Source organism: Siphateles boraxobius, unplaced genomic scaffold, assembly GCF_051911475.1.
Source record: "Siphateles boraxobius isolate OS27281-9 unplaced genomic scaffold, OSU_SipBor_1 17, whole genome shotgun sequence".
NCBI lineage: Eukaryota > Metazoa > Chordata > Actinopteri > Cypriniformes > Leuciscidae > Siphateles > Siphateles boraxobius.
Window position 1 is genome coordinate 9,227,967 of NW_027508777.1, and position 13,224 is coordinate 9,241,190.

General features: G+C 42.6%; 1 protein-coding gene across 3 annotated transcripts in view; it reads left to right on the forward strand.

Moving 5' to 3' along the window:
* The window catches only part of usp53b (ubiquitin specific peptidase 53b), a 97,781-nt gene that overhangs the window by 74,211 nt on the left and 10,346 nt on the right, over positions 1-13,224 (forward strand). For all 3 annotated transcript variants that reach the window (XM_077232404.1, XM_077232405.1, XM_077232406.1), the window contains 5 exons: positions 2,078-2,732; positions 2,813-2,877; positions 8,308-8,374; positions 9,156-9,967; positions 10,574-10,658. In XM_077232404.1, the coding sequence (XP_077088519.1) occupies positions 2,078-2,732; positions 2,813-2,877; positions 8,308-8,374; positions 9,156-9,967; positions 10,574-10,650 (1,676 nt within the window). In that variant the 3' untranslated portion in view covers positions 10,651-10,658. The remainder of the gene's footprint in view (positions 1-2,077; positions 2,733-2,812; positions 2,878-8,307; positions 8,375-9,155; positions 9,968-10,573; positions 10,659-13,224) is intronic.

The following is a 13,224-nucleotide window of genomic DNA, read 5'->3' on the forward strand; positions in this document are numbered from 1 at the left end:
CTGCGGTGAGCCCGTGTCTTTCCCTGGGCAGAGTCCGCTCTGCCGTCACTGTCTGGTGTAGCCTCCCCCTTCTCAGGCTGGAGCCACCCCAGTGACATTCCATATGCTGCACTGCCCCTTCCGGCACGTCTATATGTGTAATCCCCACATGTTACCTCCCTTCGGGGGTAAGGTATTGTGGCTTCCGCGGCACCCTCTCCCCTGGAAAGGCATGCTTTGCCAGTGTTATCCAAAGAGTTCCACTGTGTGGAGTATAAGGGAACAGCAGTTGAACTCCCTCTACACAGGCCTTCCGCCCCAGCCAGTTGGGGGTCTGAGAGTCTTGCGTAGGGCGTTGGATGTGGCAGCAACCGTGGTGTTTTCCATAGGGATCCGAATTACGCTGTCATGTTGATGTTACGTCGTACATGAGCGACTGATAGGGAACGTCTCGGTTACTAATGTAACCCTCATTCCCTGAAGGAGGGAACGGGAGATGTAACGTACCGTCACCACGGTTGCTGACCATTGCTGTACGGCCGAACATGTCTCGGCTCCTCAGCGTAAAACAATATGCGGCTTACCTGCTGCTCGTTATATGCTTGCGCTGCAAGCAGAGCAGCTGATGCAATTATTGCATGCCAATGTGCATTCGCTTGTTTTAATACTCTTGAAGTAGATTGGTCTCTCAAGGCGATCCCAATTACATCGTCACGTTGACGTTACGTCTCCCGTTCCCTCCTTCAGGGGACGAGGGTTTCATTAGTAACCAAGACGTTATTATAATGCTTTATCATAATACATTAACATTATTTAATGCATTAGTTAATGCATTAACTAATGTTAACTAATGGGACCTTATTTTATAACCTTTTTTCGGTTAAGTTAAAGCAAAATAATAATAACATTAGAGACATTATAGAGTCCCCTGAAAATGTCTGATCTCTCATACTTTTACATATGTAACACTTTAGAAGATTTATTAACTAAATTAGTAAATATGACTACATTATATTGCCCTATTATCTTACATCATTAATTTGCATTTAAATCAATGGAAACAGCATGAAGCTATGATTTATATCTACTGTGTCCCTAAACAGCATTTGGACAAGCCAGATTTATTAACAGCTTGCGCCAGCGCAAACAATTATTTGCCGTTAAAAAAACTACTGTCTGGATTTACTAAAGTGAGGCAGTGCAAAATTAGCGCTGAAAAGGCATGGACTGAGTTGTTTTTGCGGCTGACCTTATTGCATATGCATTTGTAGGAGTTTCCCTTTCAGACGCAAAATGTATGGGAGGACAGTATTTAAATGAATCATGCAATGCTATTTGCTAATTATTGCGCTAGTCAATTTACTGATATTTGTGCCAATATTTAATGTCCAAAAAAAGCATGTCTTAACCCATTTTGCGACATGACTGCAATTATTGCTGCTAGGAGGAGACACCGCAGAGAACAGAGAGCGTGTGGTAGAAAATATTTTTCACTCGTATTAATTTCTTTGGAATGCCAGAGGAAGATGTTTTCTGAACATATCGTTTGCCAAACCATGTTATTTTTAATTTGTTGCAGGCCATGCTGTTTCCTGAGAAAAGCATATGCATAAAATCTGCATATATATATAGGCCTATATATGTGTACGTGTTTGTCAGATTACATGTAACATGTAACAAGTGCCTGTGTCGACCCGTACCTGATGAGCATCAGCTCTGCTTAATTGCGACCCCACACTAATTTGCGCTGCTCTTGGTAGATTGCGTTGGTCATTATGCAAATGATTAGACTGCGTCTGTGTTATTTAATTTGTGCGTCAGCATTAGATAGCCTAGATCATGCGCAAAACTTGACACTCCCATCGCCGCTTTTGTGGAATGTGTTAAATTTTGCACTCCAAAATTTAACACATAAAACTTTTTTTGTCAAATGCTTTGGCTTGAAAAGTGTATATTTGTAATCATTCTTTAAATTATATTATGTTATGTTATTCAAGAAATTAATTCATTTAAAGTAGCTTAGGTATCCAAATATATTTTGGACCACTGTATATTTATGTTTATATATATATATATATATATTTTTTTTTTTTTTTAGATATGACATATACTCTATCGCCTTCTCTCCCTGAAAATGGCCAGAGGTTTCATTCTGACCAGAGACAGAGAACTCTCTCCTCACGAGTCTCTCGACCTGAGCATTCTACAGTACATGTTCGTGTATCACCCCAGGAGTTGCGCTCAAACCAGGGAATGGCCACTGGCACCAGTCGTCACATTGATTTATCATCTCTCTGCCATCGTGGGTCCACAAATCTCCCAGAGTGTGGCAAGTCCAAGCCCTCATGGAGACCAGTGCGAGAGGTCCTGAATGTGGACAGTGTGCTGAGCGAACTAGAACAACGTCAGCAGCAGCAACAACGTGGGAGCCCTCGATGTGTCCGCCGCTTTGGCCATGAGAGTGGGCTGATGAAGGAGAAACAAAAAGGTCTAATGACTATTTACGAAGATGACTCACGTTTGGACACTGAAAGTCAAAGCTCCCAGGAGTCTCAGCGACAGATGATGGTGACCAGACCTAAAGGTGGAGCAAATGTAGCACAGCGGAGTGATAATTGGATGATCCAGAGGACAGAGTCAGGATACGAGAGCAGTGATAGGTTGAGCAGTGGTTCCACCAATCATGACTCACCAGGTGTTGAGAACTTCACAGGCAAAGAGATCAAACTCAGTCAAGAAGCACAGCACCTCAGGTAGGATAAATTAAGTAAAGATTGGTGTGAAGTTTTTCTTTTGGATTCCTTGGTCTTAATGGATTGGTGTATTTTCTCAGGGATCAAGGCCATAATAATCAAGGTGACTCAAAAATGGAGGCAGTGCGTTCTCCGCTGTATCACAGTGAGTGTTACCCATATGCCATGGCATCAAGTCAAGTCACCTTTATTTCTATTATGCTTTATACAATACAGATTTGCAATGCAGCTTCACAGTGATATACAAGAACATAAAAGAAATCAATGATACAAGCGTCTTTTAAAAGGCAAATTTAAATTCTGCTGTAAAGTTGCTCTAAAAAGTCAAAAGTTTCATTATTCAGCTCAAGTCAGTTCAGTTTGTTGATTCAGTTCAGTTCAATAACTGTGTAAAGTCCATCAATTATGAAATTAGTTAAATACAAAGTTCTGTCTTGAAACTCTAGATGGCGCAAGCTAATAGGTCCTTAACTTAATCTGCTTGCAATCACATAATTCTCTATATGGCACAGCTGATTGGTTCCTGCTTTATCAGTAGCCAATGAGCTTGCGTGCTCAACCTTTAAATATTTAGCTAGCATTTGCTGTAGCAGTGCAGCATGTTTTCAGAAACCCTCAGCTCCACCTGTATAGATCTGCTATAGGTAATTCATGTATATTAAAAAAAATTTAACATAAAAAATTGCCAGTGTAGTTAATTTGCTTCTTTAATATTTTACAATCAAAAGTTCTATAATAGTCTTGACCTAGCAGTTAGCACATTTGCTATGCCAATGTTGAGCCTTTTGGTGCTTATACTGTATGAATCTAGCCCATGATTTCTGAGTTCTGTCTTTCCTTACTCTTTTTTCAGTCAGAATTCTGTGATTTGGCAAAGCTGAATTTTCAGCATCATTACTCCAGTCTTCAGTGTCACATGATCCTTCAGAAATCATTCTTATATGCTCAATAATTATCAGAATCTTAGATTCCAAGATTATCAATTTTGAAAATATTTTCCTGCTTAAGATTTTTGTGGAAAGGGTGATAATTATTTTTTCAGGATTTTTTGATGAATAGAAGGTTCAATTAACAGCATTTATTTGTATTTATTATGTTTATTTTTAAGTGAAACAGTTATTAGCCAGCCGAGAAACAAGGTGCTCGTCGGAAAAGCAATCTGGACAAGCGCTTTCTGTCATCAAGGGCTAGGACCAGACAAGGTTGGAGAGCTGTGTCGGGCCACAGATTTGCCTAGTGCCCCTCCACAAAAATCATGGGGCTTGGGACGACACTCTCAGCCAAAGCCTCCTAAGCAGAAGGCGGATCTGAGGACTGTTCTTCTCGTCCTGACGCCACTGGTGTCAAACTTCTGAGGGCAGCCCCACCCGGGGTGGAGAGGTTTATACCTCAGTATACGGTGCCCGCACCACTTTTGAGCCCTCAGAGGGCCGTTCTGCCAACCTTGCCACCCTGCCTCGAGGGGCAGCGGTTTCCAGCGAGCTTATAACTCAAGGTCCATCACAAGGGGTTGTGTCAAGCTCACACCCTCTGAGCAGGGCCAAAAAGCAGTCAAGTCGTTTGTTTCCTGCCAGTTCGCTTCAGGTCACCGAAGTGGTTGCTTTGAGTAAATCGGAGGCCACCCTCGAGAGGCTAGTTCCCTTAGTAAATTATCTGGCAAAGTGGAGGCTTCTGACATGGCTTCTTCCATGTCTTCATCCTTCCACAACACAGGAACTTCCTGAGATTTGCTTTCCGGGGCGAAGCATATCAGTATCGGGTTCTTCCCTTTGGCCTAGCTCTATCACCCAGCACGTTCAGGAAATGATTTGTTCGCATTCTGTACAATATAGACGACTGGCTTATTATAGCAGAGTCGGAGCAGATGGTGGTTCGTCATCGAGATGTCATTCTCACTCACTTTCAAAAGTTGGGGTTGAACTTGAATGCCAAGAAGAGTGTGCTTTCTCTGGTTCAGAGGACCACTTTTCTTGGTGGGGTTTAGTAACTATGCAGGCCGTCCTATCACCTGCTCGTGTTGCTGTAATCTTCAGATCCATAAAAGAGATAAAGCTAGGCCAGTCACTCACTGTGAAACAGTTTCGTTCCCACCACTGAGATATGGAACATGTGGGTTTGGCCTCAGAGGGGCCCTACTCATAGACTCTGAGATTGTTGAGATTATACTTCACTCCAGAGCTCCCTCCACGAGGAAACTTTATGCTTTGAAGTGGAGAGTTTTTACTTCTTGGTGCAGAATGCGACAGTGGGATCCAGTAAACTGCCCGGGTGGTTGGTTGGTTCAACCAACCCTTCCACACTAAAGGTGTACGTGGCAGCCATAGCTTCTTACCACGTGCATTTGGGCGGTGTATCTTTGGGGAAGGAACATGTTTCCTTCGTGGCACTTTGAGGCTGAGGCCTGCAATTCGTACCAGAGTTCCAGGTTGGGACTTGGCTATTATGCTAGAAGGCTCCCTTCGAGCCCCTTGAGATGGTTCCAGATAAGTTTCTGACTTTAAAAACTGTGTTCCTTCTAGGCATATCTTCTCTAAAGAGAGTAGGAGATCTTCAAGCCCTGTCGGTAACCCCCACATGCTTTGAGTTTGCACCAGGGATGGTCAAGGCATTCCTTTACCAAAAGCCAGGCTATGTCCCTAAGGTGCCGGCCTTTGTACCGTGGCCTATCGTTTTGCAAGCCTTCTGTCCTCCTCTTTTCGGAAATCAGGACCAGGAAAGCTGAAACTTGTGTGTTCAGTGAGAGTGTTGGATACTTATGTCCACAGAGCTGCCCTTTGGAGATAAATCGTTCAGCTATTTGTCTACTTTAGAGTGCCTAAAAAGTGGTCCCCTGGGTCAAAACAGGCAGTCAGCAGATGGATAGTTGAGGCTATTTATCTTGCTTATGAGGTTTCTGATCACCATTCGCCTTTAGCTGTCAGAGCTCATTCGATTAGGAGTATGGCGACCCCCAAGACCTTAATTTCGGGTGTCTCCCTTCAAGACGTTTGTGATGCGGCTGACTGGTCCTCTCCACTCACATTCGTAAGGTTCTGCAACCTGGACCTGGGTGCTGCCCCAGGTTCACAGGTGCTTATGTCCTAGTATTGCTCTCAGTACATACAGGGACAGTCACTTTGGGCATTTGGGCATTATCGTTCCCAAAGCGGTATTAACGTAGCATGAGTACCCTCGAAAGGGAACGTCTCAGGTTACATATGTAACCATAACCATAACCTCTGCCCTGCAGCGCAGGTATAAATCCGTAAGAAGATGCAATTCACATTCAAGTTTTTTCACTGAGGAGCTGAGCTGGTGACCCAGCTGCTCAGTGGTGGGACAGCAACTGTGGTGACGGGACATGGCGTCTCTGTTCACTCCCTCAAGGAACGAGGGTTACATACGTAACCAAAACGTTGGAACCTACAGACGAATTGGGATCCCAAACAAAGTGTCACTATTGCTACCCCTTTCAATGCCCTGCATAAGCTTTCTAATCCCCCGCACATTCTGGGGCAGAAGATGAGACGGCTTATGGCAAGAGGGTCAAACACTGCTGTTCCGTATGACTTACTTAGCGAGACTATTGGATAACACTGGAAAAGTGCCCTCTCTCAAGTTTTGGAAAACGATGCTGCGGAATCCACATCCTACCCGTAGGGAGGTATCATGTGAAAATGACACATATAGACTGGCCATTAGGGAAGTGCAACATATGGTATGTCTTTGAAGTAGTTTCGGCCTAGTTAGGGGGGAGTCAACACCGGTCTGGTCTGACTGCCGATGGTGGTGTTGGAGGAACTCAACGTGGCTCGCCAACTGGGGAACTCTACTGGAGCAGGATAGTGCACTTATCCGGTCTTTAGGAGTGGAATGGCTCTGCAAGCGAGACACGGAGCGGGTTTATTTATTGTTACTGGCTATTTGAAGCCAGTACACGGAAAGATACCGGCACTACACAAATGCTATAATAAAGCAAATGTGTTGGATGTGGCCCAGCCCGCAGATGAACATATATCTGTTAGCGAGGCGCCATGCGCCAACGCCCAAGAGGAAGCAACACTTCTGGTAGAGTGAGCTCTCAACAAGGTGCTGTCCACAATCGGGTAACCTCTTCATGCACTTTCAGAAAGAAAAGTACTGGGGTGGAGCACTGGGAACCAGCACGAGCCACCTCGACAAACAAATCATCCAACCTTGAGGGTTTGGGATACGGCGGAGGCCTCCACACGAGCCAGACTCTCTCGGCGGCCCGGGAAAGCATTGTCGTCAGCTCTGGGTCAGGCTTGGGCAACGCTACTCTCCCCGAAGAGGACAACGCAGCCGGGTTTTCATCCACGGATGACTCAAGCTCACCCTCTGATGCAGCGATCGACATCGGATCATCCGACGGAGCCCCAAATGAGACGACTGGCCCCCATGGGAAGGACCCGCACACTCAGCCGGAAGCGCCACAGCTTGTAGTGTTTTAGAGGAGTGGGGGGTCAGAGGAACCACAGACGTGCCCGCTGTGGGGCAGCGAGGTGGAACGCGGGGCCCCGACTTGGAAGGCACAGCGTCCCAAAGTGGGTTCTGAGTGCGCGGTGCAACACTTACTTGGTTGCATTACATTTCATGAATCGGCACACTACAAAATGCTCATTCTCTGGAGAACATAATTTGTAACCCCCTTTCATGGACTAAATACATATTTAATTCACAGAATGAGCATTTCAGGTCACAATTTGCACCCCGTAAAGTAGCATGTGCTCAAAAGGATGTTTTAATTTAATCTACAAATGAAACTAAGCTCATTCAAACCCCAAAAGATAGACTGCCATTTGGAGTCATTCCAAAAAACTGACTTTTTCTACAGTTTTGTCATGTTTTTGAATACTTTGTGATTTTACGCAACTGTAATTCTCTCTAATTCCATGGTAGCACATGGTAGCATACTAAAAACTGAGAAAATCCCTCTTAAAATTAAAGGCAGCTTAAAATTTAAAACACATTGTACCACTAAAGAGTGTTATATTAGGTTGGAAAATGGGGATGTAGGAGGAAGAGAGAGAGATAAATCGAATTCTTTATAATGCCTTAGTTGCACCATTGTCAATCAGTCTTGTGTGACAGTCACAAAAGCAGCCCCTTGATATCTCTGTCTTTAAAATCTGCATGTACTATTTCCGAATCTTGGTTTCCCAGAAGTCATGGAATTTTAAATCCCATTCTTAGTAAAGAGACAAATACAGGAGTACAGAGAAAGTGGAAATACAAAAATATCATCAGTTGTAAAATGTTTTCTATAACTAATGCCTAAATCTTAGACTATAAATCTTAGAGCACATGTTGTATCCTGTGGCTTTATCCTCACATTGAACTCAGCAGGTTGGCAGGAAAGAGATGAATAGTCTGTCTATTTATAAATAAGTGAGTAGGATGTGTCCTAGTGAGTGTGTCTGTGCCCACTGTGATCCAGATACAGGGATTTTGCCAGTTCTGTTCCTTTGTTGCTACACAGCAATGGCAGAGATGGAAAAATCCACCTTTTAGGCTTTATTGCCTGTTGTTCTATGTCTCAGAAAATAAATGACTGGTTTGCATTTTGTTTCCTCAGGTAAACATTTGGTTAAAATTCAGGGAAAGAACTCAGAACATCTCATGAAAGGCAGCCCAAGTTCAAGGTATTTGCAGGTTTTGTCTTTACACTGCAAATGTGTTGCAATATACAGTTCGCATTTAAAAAAGCATTTTATGGTGATATTTGAATTACAGTTTGACCAGAATAATAAAAAGACAAATATATAAGAATATAAACCCCTCAAAGAAAGGTTAAATACATATAAAAAATCCAGTTGATTACTAACTTGTTTTTATGCCTACAAATAATGCTTTGACAGTTTGGTCAATGACATGCCTCTATTTTTCTTTTTTATTTCTTTTTTTACTTTTTTCAAGAAATGCATACTATGACTTGAATACACCTTATGTTTTAATTTATGAATTGAATTGCATTTTTTTAAAGGGCATAAAATAAAAATGTGAGGGTGATGTAACGTTGATATACTAATGAAGAAAAAGGCCTCATTAAAAAAAATATATGACATTTGTGGTATTTGAGTCATTAAATGCAAACTTTTCTTAAACATGTTTTAAAAGTTTTTCGAAACCATATAAAATCAACATCTATACAACAGTACATTTCCAAAAATTTGGTCCGTTTGTTTTAAACTAGATTTTTACAAGACTTATCCACCTCTTAATCATGGACACTTTGACTGCTTTAAAATCAATGTATATAGGGCAATTGTGTAACAGTCCATTTCTGTAGTTTTTTTGTTGTTATTGCTGTTAGTTCGTTTTGTTAGTTTAAATTAGACAATACAGTATGTTAAGAAAATATCTGCAATATGTAAATATGATGAAAAAAGATGACATCTAAATAAGAGTGTTCATGTTTCACAGAAGGAAGCTTAGATACTCATCCTGTGGTGCCAGGAAAGGCAGCTACACAGAGAAAGACCCATTGGCCTGCGACCTTCAAACAGAGCAACAGGAAGTTTCTATGCGATGGCACCACAGCCCAGAAAGCCCCCTTCTGCGCCGCCTGGGCAAGATCAGCAGTTCAGAGTGTAACAGTTCTGATGAACTCACTAACCCTCTTTCAGAGCAAGAAGACAGTGCTTATCGTTCTAGCACCAGTGAAGTCGCTCCACACGAATCACCGGGCCCTAATCGCACCATTTACCCTTTGCAGCCTAGAGAAGAGTCAGCAATAGCTCCATCAATGCCAACTCATTCCAAACACGCACAGCGACCGATTGAGATAAAGACTCCACCTTTCCGTCCCAGAATTTTACAGGAGCCATCACAGACAGCTTCCAGAGCATCCGACCGTGGCGTTTCATCATTGCACACCACCGCAGTTTACAAGAGAATGGAAATCAATGGCACATGTCCAAGCTCATCAGATGTGAGGTCAAAATCGTGTTCTGACCAGGAAAGAGGGGAGCAGGTGTCCAGTGAGCCTGAGGAAAGATCTTGTGGGTGGGATAAGCCATCTGCTTCAGTGTCTCCAGGATCTGGAGTAGCACTGACCACTTATTTCTCTGTGGATAATTGTATGACAGACACCTACAGACTAAAGTATCACCACCAGAGGCCGTTGGTCCTCTCCATGCCTGAGCCGAGAGGAGCTGTTAAGGACGTGAGGGACATGGGACAGTCAAGCCGCATAGAGAACCAATCTGAACGTGCCAAAAATAAGTCTGACTCTGGTATGTTAGAGCTCAGCTGAGCTGTTCATTCATTCATAGATATATTCCTATATTTAACAAGTTTGTTAAACAAGTTTGGGGTTGATAAGATTTTGTTTTTAATGTTTTTGCTTATCATGGGTAATTTATTTAATCAAGAAACAGTATACACAGTAAAATTGTGAAACATTATTTCAGTTTTAAATAACTGTTTCCTGTTATTTATTTATTTTTCTAAATTGAACTAAATTTACATTTTTTCCTGTAATGCAAAAATTCAAAGCTGAATTTTCAGCAGCCCTTACTCCAATCTTCAGTGTCACATGATCCTTCAGAAATAACTATAATATGCTGATTTGGTGCTCAAGTAACATTTATTATTAATATCAAGGTTGAAAACAGTTGTGCTGCCTAATCTTTTTGTGGAAATCGTGATGCAATTTTTTGTAACATTATGAAAGTCTTTACTGTTTCTATTGAGCAATTTAAAGCATCCTTGCTGAATAAAAGTATTTCTTAAAAAAAAAAAAATTCTTACTGACCCCAAATCTTTGAATAGTAGTGTATGTATTTAGTTATTTACTAACTGTAGTTACTAGCTTAAACAAACTAAGTTGTCCTTTTCAGGCAATAGCCTCAATAAGCCCACTGCTAAATGGCACCCTGTCACTTCAAAAGGGCTTGATGAACATGGATATTTGTGAAAGTTATGGTAAGTTCTCACCAAAACTTCATATATTGTTTTAAACTTAAAAGTTTAAAAGTACTATTCTTCAAGTAATAATATTGCACATTTTTTGTAGCAATGTACTTATTAACTCGTAAGACTTTACAATAAACTACTAAAGTTGAAACATACGAGAATTGAATATTAGTGAATGCAATAGATAACACAAACTAACAATGTGCAATACATTTAGTAAATGTATTAATTAAAAAATAATATTAATCAATCATGAATGAACTATGAACAATAATATATTTATACATTATTTTAACCTGAATTAATTGCAATAAAACAATTGTTCAGTTCTAATTCATGATATAACTGATGCTAACAAATGCTTTTTATAAAGTAAATTATTTATTTAATCATAATCGCTGTTCTAAATAATGATCATCTACTTTACTGCATCACTGTAAACACAAATAAGTTGGCAAAACTCAAAAACTTTGAGTTAATCAGTTACATAAAAAAATTTAAATTAAGAAATCCAAAGTTTAAGTAAACAGAACTGGTTGATTTTCATTTTGTACTCATACATTTTAATTGCTCTTAACTTGAAATATTTGAGTAAGCTAATTCATACATTTAACTTAAAATTATCATGTAATCGCAATCTTAAATATTTTTAGTAGTGGAAACTTGGCTAGCTTTAAAAAGCTAATTCAGCAAATGCGAACTTGTTTAATGGTAACACAATACTTTTATATCATTAGCATAAGTAAGCAATTGCTTAATGAGTACAGTAAAATATAAAATTTCACATACCTATTCACAAATCAAGCTCATGCTCCACTTGTCACCGTGATGGTAACTGTCGCGAATAACCACGGAAGCAAGTGCGAAGTACTCAATGTTTATTGAAGGATAAATGACAAAGTCCAGGGGGCAACAGGCTAGCGACGCAGGGACTCGATGGTCAGAGGTAACAGGTGCGTGAGGTGAAGAGAGGTGACGATCAACAAGACGAATCCAGAACATCCACAGGAACAGACAGGAACACGGAAGGAAGGCTGGAACGAACGAGGGATCAGACACCGGACACCAACAAACAACGATCTGACAATGGAGATGAGAATATATACACAGGAATGAATAGACTGCAGCTGGTGATGAGGTAATGGGTGATTGCTGAACAAGCGCTGATGAGCGGCCACGCCCCTCCAATAAGCACACACACATACAACAACAGAAACACGAGACAAGAAGAAGACATAGGATTTACCAACCGTGACAGTACCCCCTTCCCTAGGAACGCCTCCTGGCGTTCCCAGACTCCCTTACCTGCCGATTGTAATCATCGATAAGGTAGTGATCCAGGATGTCTCTAGCCGGTACCCAACTTCTCTCCTCCGGACCGTAACCTTCCCAGTCCACCTAGTACTGGAATCCGCGCCCCCTCCGTCTCGAGTCAAGAATACGACTGACCGAATAAGAGGGTTCCCCGTCTACAAGACGCGGCGGGGGGGGGGACCGGGGCTGGCGGGAATAATGCGAGCAAAAAAAACGGGCTTGATTTTAGATACATGGAAGACGGGATGAATCCTCCTGTACACTGGAGGAAGATTAAGGCGGACTGTCACCGGACTAATGATCTTGGTGACAGAAAACGGGCCAATGAATTTAGGTGCGAGCTTATTCGAAACGGAGCGGAGAGGAATGTCCTTGGTAGAAAGGCACACTTTGGAACCGACGACGTATACGGGAGGCCTCCGCCGGTGGCGGTCGGCTTTGGCCTTGGTGCGCGCCCCCACCTGGAGTAGAGTCTCACGGGCTCTAGTCCAAGTGCGGTGACACCTCTGGACGAATGCGTGGGCGGAGGGGACCGCGACTTCGGATTCCAGACTAGGAAAAATAGGTGGCTGGTAACCTATGCTACACTCAAATGGGGATAGGCCCGTGGAAGACACTGGCAACGTGTTGTGGGCGTACTCCACCATAGACAGTTGCTGACTCCAAGAGGAAGGATTCTTGGACACTAAACATCGCAACGTTCTCTCCAAATCCTGGTTGGCTCGCTCAGTCTGACCATTACTCTGGGGATGGAACCCAGAGGACAGACTGACAGTCGCCCCCAGAAGTCTACAAAACTCTCGCCAAAATTTGGACACAAATTGGGGTCCCCTGTCAGAAACCACGTCTGTCGGGAGGCCATGAATCCGAAAGACGTGGTCAACGACAATCAACGCTGTCTCCTTGGCTGGAGGTAATTTGGGCAAGGGAATGAAATGGGCAGCCTTCGAGAACCGGTCCACCACGGTCAAAACTACCGTGTGACCCTGGGAGGGTGGGAGGGCGGTGATAAAATCTAGTGCGATATGGGACCAGGGTCTCGAAGGTACCGACAGCGTTTGGAGTAACCCATCTGGAGGTCGATTGGAAGTTTTACCCGTGGCACAAACTGAGCAGGCCAATACAAAATTGTGAACATCACGAGCCATGAGGGGCCACCAGAATCGTTGCTTGACTAAAAACATAGTACGATTAACTCCCGGATGACAAGCCACATTGGAACAGTGTCCCCACTGAATAACGCTGGACCGTAAACTCTCCG